At 45.3% G+C, this 24,843-nt stretch overlaps 1 protein-coding gene across 4 annotated transcripts in view; it reads right to left on the bottom strand.

The window, feature by feature from the left end:
- The window catches only part of LOC311235219 (myosin phosphatase Rho interacting protein), a 178,900-nt gene extending 170,723 nt beyond the window's left edge, over positions 1-8,177 (bottom strand). For all 4 annotated transcript variants that reach the window (XM_084322622.1, XM_084322621.1, XM_084322624.1 and 1 more), the window contains exons 1-2: positions 7,423-8,177; positions 1,305-1,382 (exon numbers count right to left, since the gene is read on the bottom strand). In XM_084322622.1, the coding sequence (XP_084178748.1) occupies positions 1,305-1,382; positions 7,423-7,545 (201 nt within the window). In that variant the 5' untranslated portion in view covers positions 7,546-8,177. The remainder of the gene's footprint in view (positions 1-1,304; positions 1,383-7,422) is intronic.
- Between the last annotated feature and the right edge of the window lie 16,666 nt (positions 8,178-24,843).

Raw genomic sequence — 24,843 nt, 5'->3', positions numbered from 1 at the left:
GGCCTGGTGAGGGGCTGGTGAGGGGGGGGCCTGGTGAGGGGCTGGTGAGGGGCTGGTGAGGGGGGGGCCTGGTGAGGGGCTGGTGAGGGGGGGGGGCCTGGTGAGGGGCTGGTGAGGGGCTGGTGAGGGGCTGGTGAGGGGGGGGCCTGGTGAGGGGCTGGTGAGGGGCTGGTGAGGGGGGGGCCTGGTGAGGGGCTGGTGAGGGGGGGGCCTGGTGAGGGGCTGGTGAGGGGCTGGTGAGGGGCTGGTGAGGGGGGGGGCCTGGTGAGGGGCTGGTGAGGGGCTGGTGAGGGGCTGGTGAGGGGGGGGGCCTGGTGAGGGGCTGGTGAGGGGCTGGTGAGGGCCTGGGGGGGCTGGTGAGGGGGCCGAGCAGCCAGACCAGAGTGTTAATGGTGTTCATCAAGATAAAATGTAAATGGGCGCCCAAGAGGCGACCCATGTAACGTGCTGCGTTGCGGAGCGGCCGACCCGGGTTCGATTCCCGGACCCGGCGTCCTTTGCCGAATGCCTTCCCCCCGCTCTGTCTCCCGTTCTTCATCTCTCTCTCTCTCTCTACCGGACTGCGCGGTAGTACAAACAAATAAAAATCTACCAAAAACATAATTAAAAAAGAAAAAAAGAACATTAAATGTAAATAATAATAATAATAACTTGGTTTTGTATAGCGCCTTTCAAAAAACCCAAGGTCGCGAAAAACAACAATAACAAACAGAGTAGACAGAAGTTAGGGGTCAAAGGCCATGTTGAAGAGGTGAGTTTTGAGGAGTTTTCTGAAGCAGTCCAGAGTCGGGGAGTTGCAGAGTTCTGGAGGGAGTCCCAGAGGGTGGGAGCTGCCACGCTGACAGCTCTGTCCCCAAAGGTCCGCAGTCCGGTTCGGGGGATGGAGAGCTGACCAGCAGTGTCTGAGGATCGCAGGGACCGTGACTGAGTGTAGGGGTGGAGAAGGTCAGTGAGGTACTGAGGTGCCAGAGCGCGGAGGGACTTGTAAGTGATGAGGGTTTTGTAGGTGATTAAAGATAAATAAATGGTGCATTTATATAACTCTTTTATCCAAAGCGCTTTACAATTTTTGTTCCTCACATTTTACCCACTCACTCACACATTGTCACACCGACGGCAGAGGCGACCATGCGAGGTGCCGACCTGCACATCGGGATCAAGGACACATCGACATGCTGCCCGGGAATCTAACCGGCAACCTTCCGACTACCAGATGACCACTCTACCTCCTGAGCCACTGTAATACAAAAAAATATATGAATACGTCGTCCACAGCCCACCAGATGATGTGCGCGTGCACTTACCCGGGATCTGTGCAAGGGGTTGTCAAAGTTAGTCCCCTCTGGCGCGAGCAGCAGCCATCCTCCGTAGATGGGTTTGGCCTGATGGAGTGGAGAGAAACAGAAGCCATTACAGGATGTCGACGGTAAACACAAGACGTGGAAATTAGCGAAGAGCTGAGCAGGTCCATAACGCACTCGCTCAAGTCACTCTTGATGACAGATGGTGCGGTGGCCATTATAACATAAACATGAACATTATAAAATAACAGCCCCCGTTTTTACAGCGAGCCGGTTAGCATGGTGCAGTTCCAGGACAGAGGGCTGGGCGATATGGTCAGAAATGTTATCACGATAAGAAATGTCATATCGTTCGATATGGATAATTAGAGACGAGACAAACGGTAGAACATTTTGCATTTTTTTTATCTACTTTTTCTCCCCATTTTTTTATTTTTTCTCCCATCCCAATTTCATATAATCCAATTCTCCCCTCCCCTGTCTCGAACGTTGTTAGACCATGCCTCCCACTGGTCGGCTGCAATGTGGACGAAGCCTTGCATCACATGTCCCCTCCGGTACACGAGGAGGCAGCCGTCGCATCTTTTCACCTGCACAGCGCGATCTCTCAGTGGCGCGGAGTAACGCGTGGGAGGCTCACGCTGCCCCCGCTACTTCCTGTTTCTGCTGCACAGGCGCACCAACCGACCTGTAGGAGTCGCTGTCCACAACGTCCGATCCCCACCCACCAGCTTTCCCACCGCCTAATACTGCCAATGGACCTATCTCAAACCCTGCCCTCTTTTCTTGATCCTCCAATCACAACTGTCGCAGGTAAGCGACAGTTGTGATTGGAGGATCAAGAAAAGAAGGCAGGGTTTGAACGACCAGCCAAGCCGGAAGCAACGCCCAGCATCTCCTGCGTTAGTGGCGAGCGCCTTGCCCACTGCGCCACTTAGCCGCCTAAGCTATGGTTATTTCAATAGTACACGATGATGCACCATAGACATGCATGTTACGAGTGGGCGTGCTCCACCCTCGCAAGATGGCCGCCATGTGGCAACGTCGGTCTCCGTTGGCCAGCAGCGCGGGTGAGTCATCTAGTGTTATATATATCTATGGGTGGAACAGTCAGCTGGGTAGGTAGCATGGTGCAGTTCCAGGACAGTGTGTAGGTTGGGAACAGTCAGCTGGCTGCATTCCAGAGCACCATGCTGCCCTGGAGAAAACAAGCCTCCACACACGTGACTCTCTCTCTCCCTCTCTCTCTCTCAGGAAAGAGAAGAGGAGGAAAAACAAGAGGACGTTGGAGAGTGAAGAGAGAGGAGGGAGAAGAGAGAGAAGAGAGATGAGAGAAGAGAAGGGAGAGAGAGGAGAGAGAGGAAGAGAGGAGAGGATAGGATAGAGAATAGAGAGAAGTGAGAAGAGAGAAGAAATAGCGAAGAGAGAAGAGAGATGAGACAAGACAGAGATACGAGGGGACAAGAGACGAAAGAGAAGAAAGACAAGAGAGATGAGACAAGAGAGACCAGAGAGAAGAGACAAGAGAAATGATAGAGAGAAGAGAGGAGACAAGAGAAAGAGAAGAGAGACAGGAGAGAGACATAAAAGAGGGGAATTAATGATGATTGGTTAGGTAATAGTTGTGTGTCTTGTGTTTGGTGTTGTAAATGTGTGTGACGTTAATACATGCGTATCTAGATCTAGTTGTTCAGTCTTCCACAGGGATGCGTGGGCAGGAGCCTGTAGGTCTTGGCAGTAAGCGGTTTTGAATTTGATAATATAATCCCATGACTCACAGGGTGCAGTGATCATCAGTGTGTGTTTGTTTTGAAACGCCGGGCAGCGGAGAGTCCAGGGGGGAAAGAGAGGAGGAGGTTTTATAAGCCTTGTTGTGTTCGAATGACGGCGCCAAGAGCATCTTCCGTAGCGACTGAGAGGGACCGAGCTGGCAGACGATGACCTACGTTAACCCTTTCACTGTCACACTACCAAATGGTTAACCCTTTCACTGCGACAACAACACAGAAGGTTCCCCCTTTCACTGCCACGCGACAAAGGGTTCACCCTTTCACTACCACACTACAGAAGGTTAACCCTTTACTATCACACACACTACAGACGGTTCATTTGAACCCTTTCACTACCACACTACAGAAGGTTAACCCTTTACTATCACACTACAGACGGTTAATTTGAACCGTTTCACTACCACACTACAGAAGGTTAACCCTTTACTGTCACACTGCAGACGGTTAACCGTCTGCAGTGTGACAGTAAAGGGTTAACCTTCTGTAGTGTGGTAGTGAAAGGGTTCAAATGAACTACTCATTTTATCTACATCAAAATACTAACCAAATAGGCTATGCTAATTAAAAAGGAGCCCTTCACCAAAAAACAATGCAGATTTATTTCGCACATAATCTCACACAAATCCCAAAACTCTAAACATTATTGCACATACATTCATTAGACAGTTGTTAAGAGCCAAATGAGTTTGAATGTGGCGACGTTGAATTCTTGTGAATAATTACGGCTCCATGAAACGATGTCGATGAAAAATAGCCTCGTCTTATAGGGACTGCTACCTTATAATTTCACTGAGCTGTAATTAACACAACGCCTCGTCTTCTAGGAACTGCTACCGCTACCTTATCATGATTTCATTGAGCTGTAATTAACACAAGGATTCAATGTCTCTGATGGCATCACTGGGGGCACATATTCAAACTCGTTTACCCTCAATAACTGTCAAACCGAATGAACGTGTGCAAAACTGTCGAGAGTTTTTGGACGAGTGTGAGATTACTGGCAAAATAAAATCAACATTGTCCTTTTGGTGAAGTGTCCCTTTAAATTCTTCAGCATCGTTCCATTTCAATCGCATGATCATGGAATGGCAGCCGACAACAAATCGGCTTCAAAAGCGACAACGTTTCCTTTAGTCTTTCGACCCCCTCGTCAGTGGCTTTCCACCAGGTCACATGATCCCCATGCGAGGTCATCGATCTAACCCTAATCCAACATCAACCCACTTTCACTTTGGTCAAGTATGTTTCTCTCTGGATGATCTTGGTAGAGACACAATCAGCAGCAGGATTAAAATGTCCCATCGGACGACATGGTCAAGTTAAGTCCGATATGTGTGGCTGCCGCTTCTCAGTCCATGAAATCAGCTGGTTTGGTCTTAAAAAGGAACACATTATGGGAAACGTTCTTACCGTCTTCTGCAGAGTTAGACAAGAAGACATATACCAGTTTCCTCTCTGTGTTTTCAGTAGAAAGCTATCCGGCTGCAAGCTAGCCTATCTTAGCACAGATTAAAGGAAGCGGATGCGGATCAGCTAGCGTAGTCGTTGGCCAAAAACACCTCTCCCGGAGTTTTAAGCTAGGCTAGTGGTCCGTATCCGCTTCAATTAATTTGTGCTAAGCTAGACCAGTGGTCCGTATCCGCTTCAATTCATTTGTGCTAAGCTAGGCTAGCTTGCAGCCGGATAGCTTTCTACTGAACACACAGAGAGGAAACTGGTATCCATCGTCTTGTCTAACTCTGCAGAAGACGGTAAGAGCGTTTCCCATAATGTTGACGTGTTCCTTTAAGTCCACGAAGACTTGTACGAGTCGATTACCAGTACTAGACAAAGATTTACTTTTTTGTCAAGGACAGCCCTAGTGACATCAAACCAAACGTGACATTCTAGTTAAGACATAATTAACATCAATTATCATCTCATCTTAATTCAAATCTGAATGTATACCGGCGGCACGATATCATCATTTCATCATGATTACAATCGCACTTCAGACGCCATGCATGACGATAATGGAACGATCGCCCGGCCGTGCTCCTGCACAGGAAGAACCCTCTCCTCTCGCTGAAATATTGATACCAGCACCATATTGGCACACGGTGGGGGGGGGTCCTACGGGGCACTTTCAGGGATAACGCCTGACAGATGGGATTAAGCTCCCCAGTGATTTGATAATATGGTAACTCTACAGTGTGAGCTGTGTGTGGGGCGGGGGGTCTGGATGGAGTGCCGACTACCCCGATGCCCCTGGAAGAAAAACAAGGAGAAAGGAGTGATTCTGAACAGAGCTGGAGAGCGAGCGTCCCTCCTCACATGGCCAGACGGAGGGGGGGGGGGGGGGCTGTGGTGATCTCTCCTGGGGGGGGGGGGGGGGGTTAGAGGAGAGGGATCTGGGTCAACTTTTACCCTTCAATGGTTAAACGCAGTGCTCCGTGTGTGTGAGTGTATGTGTGAGTGTGTGTGTGTGTGTGTGTTCAATTCGCAACCCCCCACTCCCCATCATAACGAAGTTGTAATACTGCACTGAGAATGTGAGCCCAGCAGTGATGAGTGGGTGGGGGGGCAAATACTGAAGGAATGACAAAAGCTCTGGCTGGAAGTATGTTTGGAATGAGATCTACAGATCTACAGAGCCCGCTGTCTTTGTGTGTAGGACTAGGAGGCCTTTCCAATGATGGACAACCAGACTGGCATGACTCGAGTCTGACAGGCAGTTTGTAGTTAATTACTTCTGTGTGTATACGACGCACACTCTGGTGGCCTTTGGGTGAAGAACTCTGCCAGGTAATGTAATAAACCTCACAGCAAGCTATCTCCATCTCATCCACATTAGGAGGCAGGCCGTCATGCTAGTATCTCCATCTCATCCACACAAGGAGGCAGGCCGTCATGCTATCTCCATCTCATCCACACAAGGAGGCAGGCCGTCATGCTATCTCCATCTCATCCACACAAGGAGGCAGGCCGTCATGCTAGTATCTCCATCTCATCCACACAAGGAGGCAGGCGGTCATGCTAGTATCTCCATCTCATTCACACAAGGAGGCAGGCGGGCCGTCATGCTATCTCCATCTCATCCACACAAGGAGGCAGGCGGTCATGCTAGTATCTCCATCTCATTCACACAAGGAGGCAGGCGGGCCGTCATGCTATCTCCATCTCATCCACACGAGGAGGCAGGCCGTCATGCTAGTATCTCCATCTCATCCACACGAGGAGGCAGGCCGTCATCACAGATGTTACAGGAAGTGTGTGTAATGTTTCTCTGAAGCCTCACCTATCTTCCAGAAATCATCACCAAGAAGTGCTACTCCCACATTCAAGATCAGATTAATAATAATATCTCTTCTTCCCGTCTGTGTGTGTGTCTGTGTGTGTGACTGTGTGTGTGTGTGTCTGTCAGACTGTCTGTGTGCCTGTGGCTGTGTGTGTCACCGACCATCAAATCCTAGAGAGAGTGCTGCGATGATGACGAGGCCAAGTTGAATGTTAACCCCTAACCTGTCGTTTAAAAGAGCTTAACAAAAAGCCATGGAGACAGCAAGCGTCAGAGACCAGACCGACATGACGACCGGCTATACAACCTGTCATTATATACAATAGAGCCCAGCGGGGTGCATTGTGGGTAGACCTTCAATGCTTTATTAGACCAAACAACAATTTGACACAACAGGTCACTGGTATGATGGGAGTTCCTTCCCCAGGAGAGGAGAGAGAGAAGAGAGAGAAGAGATACAAGACAAGAGAGAAGAGATGAGACAAGAGACAAAAGAGAAGAGAGACCAGAGAGTCTCTCCCACCCTGTATGACTGTCCTATGGACTGTTGGACACATGTGACAGATGAACATTTCTGATGGACATTTTGAGTGAAATTGTGAAAGAAAATAGTGTGGTATAGTGAGAATGTGGGACGATAGAGACTAAATACAAAGAGAGCTTCCAGTAACATCCAGCAAACCACTGGCAGCAGCAATCTGGCTACACTATACCTTTTCAACCTTTTGTACTATAACCTAAAACCCAAAAGCTCTCCATATGCGTTGTAAAAAGGCTTCAAGCGGCCTGCTTGCTGTGTAGGCTGCTATAGGATGTGCAGGGGAGGTCAGTGTAAGAATTAAGGAGTAGGTCCAATTAACCTAAACTTTGTAGCCCAGTGTGGCTTTGGTGACACATGTCAACCTGCTGGTGGCACATACCTACCGCACACATAGCTCCAGGGCACGGCTTTCCAGGAAAGTACAGGGTGGTGGTGAGAGAGGTGTCAAAACAAGGCAGCATCATAATAACCATGCATTACATGGAGAAACAATAGTAAACTATTCTTATTTACCTGATTTAAATCCTCGTCGTTCAACAAATGCGATTCTCGGGGTTTAAAGCAGTTCTGGCATTTATTTTTGTTGAAAATATTGGCTTGGAATTTCCGACAAGCATTGTCTTTAGAAGAGGACATGGTTGATTTGCGAAAGAATGGAGCCCAATTTATGCGAAAACCTCGGGATAGATAGATCCGAGCCAATTTGTTTTGAGCCCGAAAAATGTAACACAAAAAAAAAACTACAACTTTACAGCAAATCCTTGTGAAAAAAAAATGTAAGCAGGTGTTCTCAGAAAAACATGACGTCGTCCTCTGTTACTATTTACTACGTAGAATCACACCACGAATGGGACCCAGTAATATCAGTAATATCGGTATGATCGATCACAGTCATTCTGTTCAGGGGTTCCTCTCCTCCTGCAGCTCAGCTGATCACGTTGACGTCTCAACTTTTTGGATCCCAAAAAAATAACGCTCAGAAAAGTTGTCCAGCAGGACTTCCTCCTCAGTCTCTCGGTGAAAACCTCCACAGGAGCGCGTCTCTCCCCCGGTGATGATGACGCTCCTCCGGCCTCTCGCTCGCTGCTCCTCCGGTCCCGGGACGAGGAGGCTCCATCAGGCGCAACGACAACAACACTACCGTGAGTTCCACACTTTCACCTCTTTCAAACAACTGATCCGGGATCCGTTGTTGTTAGTTGCCGTTGTGGTTCGATCCTCCTCACTCACGCCGCGTCTCTCCACCGTCGTCACTCATACACAGGGTCGAACCTTCATCATTCACCCCCCCCAGCTGGTGTCACGCGCCGCGCGCTCCTGGGTTCACGCACGCGCGTCCACGGTAAACACACGCGCACGGGAGCAACTCGAGTCGAGACGCGTTTCTCCTCTGAAGGGCTCGATGTTTTTTTTTTTTTTGGTGAAAATTGGAGTAGGGTATATCTGCAGAGCAAGCCCAACGTCTGGGCGGGGCTTCGTGGCTTGTACTCGGTTTGAGGCGGTACTTAGGGGCTTGTACTCGGTTTGACTGTGCGTGGGCGGGGCGTCGGGGCTTGTACCTTGTCTTGTTTCCTGTAAAACCCGGAAGTAGTCAGTTTGTGCTGTTTATTTTTAACCCTAACCTTAACCCTAACCTTAACCCTAACCTGTCAACCATTCCGTTTTTCCCGGGATTGTATGGTATTTCAACCTTCCTTCCCGCTGTCATCCCATTCCCGTATTTTTCCCGTTTTTTATTTTTACAAAATGGCTGCAATTCCCCTCAGTGACGACAGGTGGCAGCAGTGTAGATTAGAACGTTAGCACAGGAAGTCAGACCCGAAGACCAAGAAGACCAGCGACCGGGTAACGGAAGGTTTTAGCGCAAAATGTATTACATTCTACAACTACCTAAGTGATATCCAGCAATGTGGGGTTGTTCCGGGAGAGCTCACTCTCGGCCGTGGTTTCTCAGTGTATAATGTCTCGGCCGTGGTTTCTCAGTGTATAATGTATGGTGCTCTCCCTCAACAACATGTGAGTAGGGTGAGACAACACCATTCTTTAGTCCAAATAATACCCTACTTTATACTATATTATTGTCATTCGTTTAATGTAAAGTCAGTCTTACATTGGCACTGCTTTACCTTTGCATTTACCCATAATCCATTGCATAACTTTTGATGAAGTGCAGTAATGAAGAGCAAATGTAAAGTTAATCAATACACAATGAAACAATATCTTTATCTATATCACATGTCAAAACTACTTTAACACTTTGGGTGCCGGGAAACGCTTTACAGCGTCTTTCCCGGCCATGCTCAAGGTGCCGAGGACGCTGTACAGCGTCTTTGATCTGTTTACATCTTTTTTCGATTTTCCCCGTCTGAACTTCACCGCCGAGCTTTTGGAAGAAAATTTTAACCGGAAACTGCATTTCCTCTCAAATTTCACTAGGTGGCAGTGTCCCCCTATTTTCTAACACTATCACAATAGGGGGAATATTGTACCCCACAATGAATCTGGCATTTGATTGGCCAGCATACCTGGCCAATGTAACCACAGGTATAAAACGTTAGCGCGATCCCAGAATCTACGAGGTTTTGGAGGAGAGAGAGAGAGAGAGATAGATAGAGCGATAGAGAGAGAGAGAGAGAGATTGAGAGAGAGATTTGAATTGAGATCAGCCTATAGTCTATATTTATAGTGTTATACAGTATAGTGGTAGTATCAGACTAATTGTAAGGTTTCAGCTGTGCTTTAGAAAGTACTTAGTCGTGCTAAGTAGTAGTACTATTCGAGGGATTAGTGTGTAGTCTAGGTAGTATATTTCAGTAGTAGTAATAGTAGTTTGATCAGTTAGTAGTTTCATTTAGATCAGTATGAAGAGACGTAGTGTAGGAAAGCGAGGGGACAATCCGGCGGCGGGTCGCTTTGTTCAGACGAAGCTGGCGTTTGGACCCGCGGTTGTTCAAGCAGCAGCAGCACCAACAGCACCAACGTCTTTGGTAGCTCCGATCGGAGAGAGCCGTGAGACCGTTGCTGGGCCCAGTAACGCGTCTCTCCCCGGGACCGGGAGCGGCTCTACCCGACGCAGTTCGAGGAAGAGGAAGGCTGCCGCTGTGGTCATAGCTTCTTCATGCGAGTCAGGGGACAGCGATTCGACCGCCCACGAATCTGATGGGAGCGCCGATTGGGAACCACCAGGTAATTACACGGTCTTATATATATATATATATATATGTGTGTGTGTGAAACGTGTATTTGATGATTTACATACTGTGACTATGTAACGTTAGTTCGACAAACCAACGGCGATATGCATGTGATTGTGTGTGTGTGTGAAACGTGTATTTGATGATTTACATACTGTGACTGTCTATGTAACGTTAGTTCGACAAACCAACGCCGGCGATATGCATGTGATTGTGTGTGTGTGAAACGTGTATTTGATGATTTACCTACCGCTTATTCTGTGACTATGTAACGTTAGTTTGCCAAACCTAACGCTGATATGCATTTATTATATTCTAGCTCCGGAATCATCTGACGATGATCTCGGCTTGGGTCGGAGGTATGAGTCTGATTCATCGCACGATTCAGACGTGGGAGTCGGACACGGTGGTGGTCGACGGGGCAACGGTACGTCATGTTTACTAATGCAATGTGAATATTGTTTTGTGCATGTTCAAATCGATAGTTGAATGATATAGGATATAGTAGGGATGTAGAGTACAGGCCACGCGACCATGTGCTACAGTTAGGTTGTCTTGTGTGCGTGTGTGTGTGTGTGTGTGTGCATGTGCACGCCCTTTGAAGTGGCTCTTTGAAGTGTGTAGCTATCATGTAAGTGATAATAGTTGCATGCTGGGCATGATACGACGTGGTGGTGGTGGTCGACGTGGTAATTGGTATGTTGCAATGTGAATATTGTTTTGTGCATGTTCAAATCAATAGTTGAATGATATAGGATATAGTAGGCATGCAGTACAGGCCACGCTACCATGTGCTACAGTTAGGTTGTCTTGTGTGCGTGTGTGTGTGTGTGTGTGCATGTGCACGCCCTTTGAAGTGGCTCTTTGAAGTGTGTAGCTATCATGTAAGTGATAATAGTTGCATGCTGGGCATGATACGACGTGGTGGTGGTGGTCGACGTGGTAATTGGTATGTTGCAATGTGAATATTGTTTTGTGCATGTTCAAATCGATAGTTGAATGATATAGGATATAGTAGGCATGCAGTACAGGCCACGCTACCATGTGCTACAGTTAGGTTGTCTTGTGTGCGTGTGTGTGTGTGTGTGTGCATGTGCACGCCCTTTGAAGTGGCTCTTTGAAGTGTGTAGCTATCATGTAAGTGATAATAGTTGCATGCTGGGCATGATACGACGTGGTGGTGGTGGTCGACGTGGTAATTGGTATGTTGCAATGTGAATATTGTTTTGTGCATGTTCAAATCGATAGTTGAATGATATAGGATATAGTAGGCATGTACAGGCCACTACATTTAGTTACATGGATGTGTGTGTGTGTGTGTGTGTAGATGCCTCACCCCATGCCATTTGATGTGTGTGTGTATGTGTGTGTGTGTGTGTGCAGTGTGTGTACACACACACACACACAAGATCAAAAGACATGCATCCTCTCCAACACCTTTGAACTTCGCAGTACATGGTGAGGCCTCTATATGCAAATTCCATTGATTACAGCACACACATACACAATGGCATGGACACATGGCGAGGCCTATATTTAAATGCATGGTTGTGTAGCATATGTAAAATTCCATTGATTACAACACACACACATGTACATGCTTTGATGGCCGCTGATTTATTTTGTGTTCACACAGCAGAACACTCCGAAACCGAATCCGGGGCCAATACACCAACATGCTTGGGTATGTACTAACTACATTTATGTATGTGTAAATGTATTACTATTGTGTTTTGTGAGACTTACTTACTGAATGAATTTAATCCAATTCAGATTCTGGCGCAGACCCTGCAGATAGTGACGCTGAGACTGGCAACGACATAGGATCACATTCTACTCCTGCAGGTAATTGTACATGGTGGTGACTGGCTGCTGCTAGAGCCTGGGCCTGGTGGTAGCTGGCTGCTGCTAGAGCCTGGGCCTGGTGGTGACTGGCTGCTGCTAGAGCCTGGGCCTGGTGGTGACTGGCTGCTGCAGGGCCTGGGCCTGGTGGTGACTGGCTGCTGCAGGGCCTGGGCCTGGTGGTGACTGGCTGCTGCAGGGCCTGGTCTGGTGGTGATGGTGGTAAATACAATGACAATGCGTTGCCCTAGTGTAATGTATTACATCATGTGATTCTAGAACTGGATGCTAGTCTGGACATGCCGGAACCTGTTGCAGGGCGGAAACGCACATCTAAGAGCGGTAAGTTGGCCTCACTCTGCACACCACTTCCAGCTCTGACCTCTGACCCCCACACCACGTCCAGCTCTGACATCTGAACCCCACACACACTCACTCATTCACTCACACAGTTTGTAACTACGTGGCATATGAATGTCTACAGTAGGGGTGTTATAGTATATTTGTATAATTGACAGGTCGTGGAGGAGCGAAGAGCAGGGCTGCGATCCGTCAGGAAGAGGAGAATGCCTGGTCTCGTGAGGGCTGGGTGCCTCAAAGGATCCCCTTCACAGCCCAACCGGGGTTGCTCCAGGACGCCAAGGCACTCAGATCTTACCGGCCTGCGAAATGGATGGATCTGTTCCTGACAGATGCTTTTCTGAACTCTATTGTTGCCCAGTCCAACCTCTACGCTGAGCAGTCCATTGCCCGGCTGGACCCCACGCTAACCAGTAGCAGGGCACTGCTTTGGAAGCCCCTCACATTGAAGGAGCTGAAGAAGTTCCTCGGACTCCATTTCCTTAGCAGTGTCCTGCGGAAGCCTCGCGTGGACCAGATGTGGACCACTGACGACATGATGTACACACCGTACTACTCTGATACCATGCCACGCAACAGGTTCCAATTGATCTGGCGATTCCTCCACTTTGCGGACAATACTTCCCTGGAGGTTAGAGACAAATTGTGCAAAGTACGCCCTGTAGTCGACCATGTAAACACGAGGTGCAAGGAGCTGTACCAGCCTGAACGCGAGCTCGCCATTGACGAGGGGGTGATGGCATGGCGAGGCCGCCTGACCTTCCGGGTCTACAACCCCAACAAGCCCACCCGCTATGGCATCAAGTCCTACTTCCTGTGCGAATCACGCACAGGATATTGCTTTTCATTTAAGCCATATTGTCGGGAAGGCTCGCTCCTGGGGGACACGGTCGTCGGTCTGCTTGGACGTCTGTCTGGGGCCGGCTATACGCTCTACATGGACAACTTCTACAACTCGGTACGTATGTCAGCCAGGCTCCGACAGTTGAGGACCGACGTCTGTGGTACCCTCAGGAAGCACCGGGGCGAGCCAGCCATCATCAAGAACATTACCAAACGTGACATCGGTGTGGGGGAGCGCATTGCGGTCAACAACAAGGAGGTCCTGATCGTGGCATGGCGCGATAAGAGAATCGTGAAGACCATCAGCAGCTTCCACGAGGACACTATGGAAAAGGCGATGGTGTGGAAGAAGCAGAAGAAGGGCAAAGCGCTGAGGGTGGAGATGCTCAAGCCAACATCAATCCTGGAGTACAATAAATTCATGAACGGCGTCGATCAGCTGGATCAAAATATATCGTACTATCCGGTTACACGTAAGACTGGAAAGTGGACCAAAAAGTTTGTGATGTATCTGATCCAAATATGTATCTTCAACGCGTTTGTCTTGTACAAAAAAAAGCACCCACAAGGGCATTACTCCAACCTCTTCCGGTTCACCAGGGCTGTGGCGCGGACCTACACAGACGGTAAGGAGAAGAAGATTCCTGGGGTGACAGCGGAGATGGAGGCGGAGGCGGAGGCAGGGGAGGAGGCAGGGGAGGAGGCAGGGGGTGGGGATGAGGAGGAGGCAGGGGCTGAGCAGGTGGGGCGTGTCGACCCTAGGGCCCCACTGGGGGACCCGCAGAGCAGATTAGTGGGTGGCTTTGTGAAGCATGTAATGGTTGCATACAAAGCCACCCCGAAGAGAAAGCTACCGTGTAGGAAATGTCGTGTCTGCAGTAGGCGTGGCATCAGGAGTGAGACCAGATATTTTTGCACATCGTGCAAAGTCCCCCTGCATCGTGACAAATGCTTCGCTCTGTACCACACAAAGAGGGATTTCTCTAAATAGTTTCTTTATTAGTTGTCATACAGAAGTACAGACTACTTCTAAATAATCCGGCACACAGAAGTACAGATTACTTCTAAATAATCCATCATTGTGTGATACAGACAGAACCATGTGTACCGGTACATAGTATAGCTAGCTGAGTGTAGTATAGTATAGTGTAGTATAGTATAGTATAGTATATTGTAGTATAGTATAGTATAGTATAGTGTATGGGTAGTTGCACTGTTTTCTGTACAAGACAAATGCGTTGAACACATGTATTTGGGCCACGGTTGTCGATATTGCATAGGCATGTTTGGACCACTTGCAGATGAGACGTTATGTTAGCGATCTAGCTGTATCGACTCCATTCATAATTTGCATTGTGTGTGTATATAGTTTTTTTTTATTTATCTTTTTCCCCCCTCATTTTTACCGTTTGCACAGAACCAATGGTTGCTGACAGTCACCCAGTTTAAAAAAGTATATACTGTAGGTAACATACCACACTTTTCTAATGCAGTCCATTGGCCTATTATTTATATACTTTGGAAGCATGTATTGGATATTTCTTGGTCCACAGATCATCTGGCGCTTCATCCATTTATCAATGGACAATGCAGTCATCGATGCGAGAGACCAAGTAAGATATGCCCTGTAGTTCATGTGACGTGAATGTTACCAGCAAACTTCTAAATGCACTGAAACAATGGTTGGTTATCCTCCAGTGTTCACTTTTTATAAGGTATTGTCTTTGTAAATTACCATAATCCTATACTGTGAATGTTACCAACAAACTCCTAAATGCACTGACACAATGGTTGGTTATCATCAGCCAGTGTTCACTTTTTATAAGGTATTGTCTTGGTAAATTACCATAATCCTATACTGTGAATGTTACCAACAAACTCCTAAATGCACTGAAACAATGGTTGGTTATCATCACAGTGTTCACTTTTTATAAGGTATTGTCTTGGTAAATTACCATAATCCTATACTGTGAATGTTACCAACAAACTCCTAAATGCACTGAAACAATGGTTGGTTATCATCACAGTGTTCACTTTTTATAAGGTATTGTCTTGGTAAATTACCATAATCCTATACTGTGAATGTTACCAACAAACTCCTAAATGCACTGAAACAATGGTTGGTTATCATCACAGTGTTCACTTTTTATAAGGTATTGTCTTGGTAAATTACCATAATCCTATACTGTGAATGTTACCAACAAACTCCTAAATGCACTGAAACAATGGTTGATTATCCTCCAGTGTTCACTTTTTATAAGGTATTGTCTTGGTAAATTACCATAATCCTATACTGTGAATGTTACCAACAAACTCCTAAATGCACTGAAACAATGGTTGATTATCCTCCAGTGTTCACTTTTTATAAGGTATTGTCTTGGTAAATTACCATAATCCTATACTGTGAATGTTACCAACAAACTCCTAAATGCACTGAAACAATGGTTGGTTATCCTCCAGTGTTCACTTTTTATAAGGTATTGTCTTTGTAAATTACCATAATCCTATACTGTGAATGTTACCAACAAACTCCTAAATGCACTGACACAATGGTTGGTTATCATCAGCCAGTGTTCACTTTTTATAAGGTATTGTCTTGGTAAATTACCATAATCCTATACTGTGAATGTTACCAACAAACTCCTAAATGCACTGAAACAATGGTTGATTATCCTCCAGTGTTCACTTTTTATAAGGTATTGTATTGGTAAATTACCATAATCCTATACTGTGAATGTTACCAACAAACTCCTAAATGCACTGAAACAATGGTTGATTATCCTCCAGTGTTCACTTTTTATAAGGTATTGTCTTGGTAAATTACCATAATCCTATACTGTGAATGTTACCAACAAACTCCTAAATGCACTGAAACAATGGTTGATTATCCTCCAGTGTTCACTTTTTATAAGGTATTGTCTTGGTAAATTACCATAATCCTATACTGTGAATGTTACCAACAAACTCCTAAATGCACTGAAACAATGGTTGGTTATCATCACAGTGTTCACTTTTTATAAGGTATTGTCTTGGTAAATTACCATAATCCTATACTGTGAATGTTACCAACAAACTCCTAAATGCACTGAAACAATGGTTGATTATCCTCCAGTGTTCACTTTTTATAAGGTATTGTATTGGTAAATTACCATAATCCTATACTGTGAATGTTACCAACAAACTCCTAAATGCACTGAAACAATGGTTGATTATCCTCCAGTGTTCACTTTTTATAAGGTATTGTCTTGGTAAATTACCATAATCCTATACTGTGAATGTTACCAGCATATAATGCACAGCAACAATGGTTGGTACTGATGACTTGTCACCCAGTTTATTGAACATATTTTACAATAAAAATGTTCATGGCATCAAAGTTTCAAGTTTTTTGCATTGTAAAGTATTCTGTATTTTATAATAATGTTGTCTGGACCTACACCAGTAGTTATAAAACTTACTTGTTCATTAGCGCCAGGCATATCAATCAAATGACCAACAAAGTAATCAATCAATCAAACAAATCAATCTATGAATCAAACTATCAACAAAACAATCAAACATTCTATCAAGCAAATGACCAACAAAGTAATCAATCAAACAAATCAATCTATGAATCAAACTATCAACAAAACAATCAAACATTCTATCAATCAAATGACCAACAAAGTAATCAATCAATCAAACCAATCAATCTATGAATCAAACTATCAACAAAACAATAAAACATTCTATCAAGCAAATTACCAACAAAACAATCAAACATTCTATCAATCAAATGACCAACAAAGTAATCAATCAATCAAACAAATCAATCTATGAATCAAACTATCAACAAAACAATCAAACATTCTATCAATCAAATGACCAACAAAGTAATCAATCAATCAAACCAATCAATCTATGAATCAAACTATCAACAAAACAATCAAACATTCTATCAATCAAATGACCAACAAAGTAATCAATCAATCAAACCAATCAATCTATGAATCAAACTATCAACAAAACAATCAAACATTCTATCAAGCAAACTATCAACAAAACAATCAAACATTCTATCAATCAAATGACCAACAAAGTAATCAATCAATCAAACAAATCAATCTATGAATCAAACTATCAACAAAACAATCAAACATTCTATCAATCAAATGACCAACAAAGTAATCAATCAATCAAACCAATCAATCTATGAATCAAACTATCAACAAAACAATCAAACATTCTATCAAGCAAATTACCAACAAAGTAATCAATCAATCAAACAAATCAATCTATGAATCAAACTATCAACAAAACAATCAAACATTCTATCAAGCAAACTATCAACAAAACAATCAAACATTCTATCAATCAAATGACCAACAAAGTAATCAATCAATCAAACAAATCAATCTATGAATCAAACTATCAACAAAACAATCAAACATTCTATCAATCAAATGACCAACAAAGTAATCAATCAATCAAACAAATCAATCTATGAATCAAACTATCAACAAAACAATCAAACATTCTATCAATCAAATGACCAACAAAGTAATCAATCAATCAAACAAATCAATCTATGAATCAAACTATCAACAAAACAATAAAACATTCTATCAATCAAACCAATAAAACAATCTGTCAAACAATCAATCAATCAAACCATCCATCCATCCATCCCAGTCTAAATTGCTTTATAACACGTTCAGTACCTATTATCACCCCGCCGGCACACCTTTCATAAAAGTGCCTGTAACTTCTGTTCTAAATAATTTACCTCCACTTTTATCTTTTGTTGACGTTTTTTAACTTGTAATTGTGAACGAACGAAGACATGCAGAAACAAACGGTTTTTTGCATTGTGTACATCAACTTGTCGTCTTCAAATGAGCCCAACCATTTCCCCATAGTTATAATATAAAATATAGAAATAGCTCCGCTAAGATCATGAGATATGCTAGAATCGTCCAGGAATCCTGGCAACCCACAGTCATTTTCCGGATTTTTGGCCGGCACCCAAAGTGTTAATAAAAGAATATTTCCGTTTTTCATTTCTCATTCATCCAAAACAAGACAGCAATTCTACTTCTGCATGCACCGGGAGAATTGAGCTCATAGCACAGATTTGGAGTTGATAGAATGGACATTGCTGTTCCTAGGAAATGTTGCACATGGTGGAAATAATGGAAATTACACCTTGCGTTAGCTGTGTATAGGCGTCATAGCAGGAGGGTTCAACACGACCCACAGTTTAGCTGTGTTTAGGCGAGTACCACAGTTTAGCACGCGCGCCGGCCCACCTCTTCAGCCCAGCAGAGGACGCCACTACACTGCACGCTTCTCCAGCCTCTCCAAGCCGTTGCCCAGCATCACCTGCCCCAGCGTCTACTCCGCCCCGCTGGCTGTTATCGCGGGATCTCCGTCGGCCATCTTAGCATCCGGACTAGTGGTGCTAAGGTTGGGCCCGTCATCTTGGATAAGTATCAGCGCTTAGCAGGCGCCCCGACCGAACTGTAGGAGTCGCTGTTTACAACGACCCGGACCCACCCCGCCAGCTTCTCCCACCCTAATACAGCCAATTGTATTAGTGTGAACGGCCAGCCAAGCTGGTGACAACCCCGGAGCTGTGAGCTGCGAATCCAGCTCACAGCTCCGGGGTTGGTGACGAACGCAATCTCCGCTACGCCACCTAACCGCCATTTCTTTTGAGTGTAATAATAATGTGTGTTCCTTTATAAAATTCCCATTCAGTAACCCCTTTATCCCTCTCCCTCTTCCTCCCCTCTCTCCCCACCTATGGAGTAGCGGAACAGTATATATAAACCCTTAAAGGGAAGGTGTTGTTACTGTGTCTAGCCCAGTGTGGGAAGCACTTTAGTCTGTGTTACTAGGTGCCCAGGGCGTAAATCACTTGAATCAGACTGTAATTAATTGTAACTTGAATCAGACTTCACTAAAAGAACACTGAATGGGAGCACTGTGTGTGTGTCTGTTACTGAGTCTGTTGTCTTAACCCTTTTCTGCCCGGGTAATGCTCATTATTATTTGGCCCTTTCCCCACCCCTGCTTATAGTTCATTGTTAAAGGTCTCTACAAGTCATTAAGGAAGGGTACTGCTTTGGGGAGCGAATACATCATCCATCTTACTGCCATCAGGTGTGGGAGGGCTCAGGAAATATTGGGGGAAATGGGGGTGTGTGGGGAGCTACTGCTGATCGCTCTGGAGGGCAAGAAGGACCAGAGTACCATCCCTAGGTCAGTGAATCCTAGGCCCCATCTGCTCCTGCTGCTCGACCTCCACTTCGACATTCCTGGCCTACAGTCAGGGATCCAGCTAGACTCAGCTCTGCTGCGTCCCGCTACCAGGTGGCCGTGTACAACCACTCCCATAAAGCAGGGATAATCCACCCTGCTAATGTTGACAGCTATGCCTTAACCTTAACCCTAACCCTAACCTTAACCTTAACCCTAACCCTAACCTGCAACACGGAACACAGAAATGCAAATGCTGTCGAGTCCTCACTGCTTGTAAAAATAAACAGCACAAACTGACTACTGCACAGTCACACAGACTACAAGCCCCGAAATCCGCCTCAAACCGAGTACAAGCCACGAAGCCCCACCCAGACGTTGGGCTTGCGGCTCTGCAGATATCCCCTATTGGAAAATCCTGGGGTCGGCCTGACCATAGACCTGACGACCAGCCAGCTAGCCAGCCAATCAGGGGGGGGACGGGGCGGGACTAGGGGGGGCGGGGCGGAGCTGGGAGCGAGAGGACGCTGATGAGTGGCAGCGATATGTGGCCAATAGACCACTGCACTTCCGTATTCCATGGAGCTCGTGAGGGGGGGGGGGGGCAAAGAGAGCACGAGGGAATAAAATGAATGAAATGTTGATTAGAGCCTTGACGTAATATATAAGTGGTTGTAGCTACGGTTTACGTCCAGGCTCTAATCAACATTCATTCATCTTATCCCCTCGCGCTTCCTTTCCCCCCTTCCATCCCCCCCTCTCTCCCATGAGCTAAAGATACCGGAAGTGTTGCGGTGGGCGGCCAATAGAAAACCGCAAACATTCCTTCTCGTTTTGGATCAAGGTAGGTGGGCTTCGAGCTGCTCTTTCACTTTGTACCACTGTCTGTGGGGCTTTGTGATAAAGCTCTCTGGAAGTAGCTGTAAGCTTCTGGTGTTGAGAAAAGACTTGTTTTATTCATGTACATGACCTCAGGGTTTGTGTGTGTATGTATATACAATATAATACACACATTAGTAATATTATATACACACGCACACACACAAAAGCCTGTCAATGCATCGCACCTGGACGCACCTGTGCATTTACAGCGCCCTCTTGTGGCTATACAAAGAAAAAGTTATTTATTTTCCGTGTGACGCAGCAAACTTCCCTGCATGCAGACCAGCAGTGGAGGACTCAAAATATTATAACTCCTTTCACGTGTGGTGGAAAAAAGTTATTAAGTATTTCCACTCAAGTGCTGTATTTCGAAGCACATCATTTTAGGGAACTTTCTGCTTTTACTCCAAAGCATGCATTGATTGATTGATTGATTGATTGATTGATTGATTGATTGATTGATTGATTGATTGATTGAAAAGTTTATTAACAGATTGCAGAATGGGTACAGTACAGTACAGCTCAATACATACAATTGTTAAGGGGATGCAGACCAGAGAAAGACTTTCGTCTTGTTTACATCAGGGTCCCCCATTTTCAATTCATCATAACATATATGACATACATGACATACAGATAGACAGTACTGCTACATCTATACATTTATGACATATCAGATTTGCAAATACAGTACTGTTTGTGATACAGAAAGTGTCCAGAAAAAGAGTGTATATACATTTGACGTAGAAACTGTACATTGGAGGAGGTTGGGTGGAGTGGCGGCCGCTGGGTACTTCGCCACTAGGGGCGCTATACCAATGTTTGGTAAAAAAAGCCCAACACAAACACGCACAGCTCTCTCTCTCTCTCTCGCTCTCTCTCTCTCTCTCTCTCTCTCTCAGATGATGTCAGATCCATTCAATAATAAACACATTTGTAAAGCTCGTTATTTTAAACAAGTTACCATTCATTGTCTGAGTGGTTATGTCCCACATGCGGCGAAATTAGAGAGAGAGAGCGAGAGCGAGAGAGAGAGAGAGAGCATTTTAGTAAAGTTACATTTTCAACAAGATTGCTGCTATTTAAACACTTCATGGAAACGGGGTAACGTTAACCTTATGTCGACTAGTATTGTATGACCTCGACATAACGTTTAAACGTTAACGTTACTCCGTTTCCATGAAGTAATTATAAAAGTGGCCAGCTAAGATGACGGAGCTAACAGCTAGCAGTAGCTGTAACGTTACAACGTTATGCGGCATCAGTAGACAACGTATCATGTATTAAACTAGAGTTAAGATCGCTAATCTACCTTGTTGTTGGCTTGTTGATAAAGTATATCCATTCCACTCCATGGCATTGTCCATCCAGCCTGTGTTGATGTCCATCCATTGTCCGCATATATAGCTTGTTGTTAGCCAACAAGCTGTGTGAGTGAAGAGCTGTGTCTTTGTCCATTTCCGCCTCGAACAGCCTGCAAACGACCTGGCATTCTATCGCCATGCTCTAAGACAAACTCTAACCTTAACAAACTTTGAAAGAGTGCCTAAGCTCAGTGTAGTTGCTGTTGTTGTTGACGAGTCGACTGAACTGCTGTTGCTGTGTTGCATTCTCTCTCTAAGCCAACCCGAGAAATGCGGCTATGGAAAAAAACTGGCATCGCGTCGGCCAATCAGAGAGCGTCTCCACGAAAATGCGGCTATGGAAATTCTTCACGGAAGTTCACGCTGCTGCCTAGACCGCTTCAAATCGCGCTCAGATTCCAACATAATAGTCATATTTCAACGCACAACGCCGTATGCACTGATTGGCTGTGACGGAGACAGCGATCAAACTGTGACGCGCACTCAGAGCGCTATCGCTTCTAGCCCGGGCGAGAAATACGAAAAAATTAAAAAAAACGTCACTTCCTGCTCATGAAAACGATGTTTTTTTAATTTAGATAATAACGTTATATTGTGCATTGGAAATACAAACATACTTAAAATGAGTAAATATTATTCATTTTAAACATGTTTATATTATTTATAGGGCTATAAAACACAAAAACGAACAAGTTTTATTGTCTTCTTCTCTGATTTAACAGCAGCTGGCCAGCAGGTGGGTCGGCGCCCTTGCGCCCCTAGTGGCGAGCCGCCACTGGTTGGGTGGGTGGGGTTGGGTGGGTGGGGGCTGTACATTGCCATACTTGGTAATTTACTGTACAACTGGGTTAAGACATTTGTAGGGGCCAGTTTCGAATTGCAGTCTCCCGTAGGTGTTCTTTGAGAGTGTTTTTGAAAGTGGGTAGTGATTCACATTCCTTTACAGCTTTGGGTAGGGCGTTCCACATTGATGTGGCATAATTGCGAAACGTGTTTAGTCCCTTGTTTGAGCCGAATCTGGGTTTAACATGATTTGTGGAGCTCCCTCTGGTGTTGTGATCGTGGTATTCACTGACCTTTGGGAAGTATTTTGACATGTACATGGGTACCTTTGTCGCGTAGTGTATCTTGTAGACCAGGCCCATTGCAAGTTGCTGTACTCTGTCGTCTACTCTAAGCCATCCTAGGTTGTCAAAGTGGGCTGGGGTGAGGTGGGTTCTAGGAGTCAGGTCAAGCAGTAGTCTGACTAGCTTGTTTTGAGATGTTTGTAATTTGTTTTTTAGTGCCTTTGAGGTGCTTTGGTACCATGAGGTGCACGCATAGTCGTAGTACCCTTGAATGAGTGCTCCTGCCAGAGTCTTCAGGGTATTCTTGTTTACCAGAGAGGAGATCCGGTACAGGAATCTAGTTCGTTGGTTGACTTTTTTTTATTACATTGGATGCCATTTTGTCACAGGAAAGATTAGCCTCTAGGATGGAACCTGATTGATTGATTGATTGAAAACTTTATTAACAGATTGCAGAATGGGTACAATACAGTACAGCTCAATACACACAATTGTTAAGGGGATGCAGACCAGAGAAAGACTTTCGTCTTGTTTACATCAGGGTCCCCCATTTTCAATTCATCTGGACATATATGACATACATGACATACAGATAGTCAGTACTGCTACATCTATACATTTATGACATACCAGATTTGCAAATACAGTACTGTTTGTGATACAGAAGGAGTCAGGAAAAGGGAGTATATACATTTGACGTAGAAACTGTACATTGGAGGAGGTTGGGTGGGGGGGGGGTTGGGTACACTGGAATATTGACAACCATACTGGGTAATCTACATTGGGGGGGGGGGGGGGCACACTGTATATACAAGCAAAACTGTACATTGAGGGGGGGGGGGGGACACACTGTACAAACAAACAAAATTGTACATTGGACTATTGACAAAACCATACTAGGTAAATGACTGTACATTGGAGGGGGTTGGGTTAGGATATTTACAGGGGCCAGTGTTGAATTGCAGTCTCCCGTAGGTGTCCCTTGAGAGAGGTTTTGAAAGTGGGTAGTGATCCACATTCCTTTACAGCTTTGGGTAGGGCGTTCCACATTGATGTGGCATAATTGCGAAACGTGTTTAGTCCCTTATTTGAGCCGAATCTGGGTTTAACATGATTTGTGGAGCTCCCTCTGGTGTTGTGATCGTGGTATTCACTGACCTTTGGGAAGTATTTTGACATGTACATGGGTACCTTGGTCGCGTAGTGTATCTTGTAGACCAGGCCCATTGCAAGTTGCTGTACTCTGTCGTCTACTCTAAGCCATCCTAGGTTGTCAAAGTGGGCAGGGGTGAGGTGGGTTCTGGGGGTAAGGTCAAGCAGTAGTCTGACCAGTTTGTTTTGAGATGTTTGTAATTTTGTTTTTAGCGCCTTTGAGGTGCTTTGGTACCATGAGGTGCAAGCATAGTCGTAGTACCCCTGAATGAGTGCTCCTGCCAGAGTCTTCAGGGTATTCTTGTTTACCAGAGAGGAGATCCGGTACAAGAATCGAGTTCGTTGGTTGACTTTTTTTATTACATTGGATGCCATTTTGTCACAGGAGAGATTAGCCTCTAGGATGGAACCCAGGTAGGTAATTTCATCTTTCCTTGTGACAATATTGTCACCCACTGTAACTGAGAAGCCGTCGGTCTTGCTGAGTTTGTTATTTGAACCGAAGAGAATGGACTCTGTTTTGCCCATGTGTAATGATAGTTTGTTATCAGCGAGCCATATGCAGATTCTGCCTAGTTCCGAGCTGAGGGTTTTTTCAACCTGTAACTTGTTCTTGTCAGAGACCAGCAGGGCTGAGTCGTCCGCAAACAGGAACAAGTTGCAGTCACAAGCTGACGACATGTCATTTGCATAAATTAGGAACAGTAGCGGTCCTAGTATGCTTCCTTGTGGAACACCACAGCTCACTGTGAGGGGGGGGGATAGGGTACCGTTTACCTCCACCATCTGTTCCCTCCCCTCAAGTTAGGATTGCATCCAGCTCACTGATAGACTATCAAAACCAATTGCTTTTAGCTTGTCAATCAGAATGGAGTGATTGACCGTGTCAAAGGCCTTTTGTAGGTCCAGCATGACCATGCCGCAGTATTTGCCTGCGTCCACCTCTTGTTTGATGTGGTCATTCAAATAGAGAAGGCATGTGTCAGTGGA

Source organism: Notolepis coatsorum, assembly GCF_963971535.1.
Source record: "Notolepis coatsorum genome assembly, chromosome: 10".
In the NCBI taxonomy this organism is placed as follows: domain Eukaryota; kingdom Metazoa; phylum Chordata; class Actinopteri; order Aulopiformes; family Paralepididae; genus Notolepis; species Notolepis coatsorum.
The sequence above is the reverse complement of the archived record's forward strand: the minus strand, read 5'-3'. Positions and strand labels throughout refer to the sequence as shown.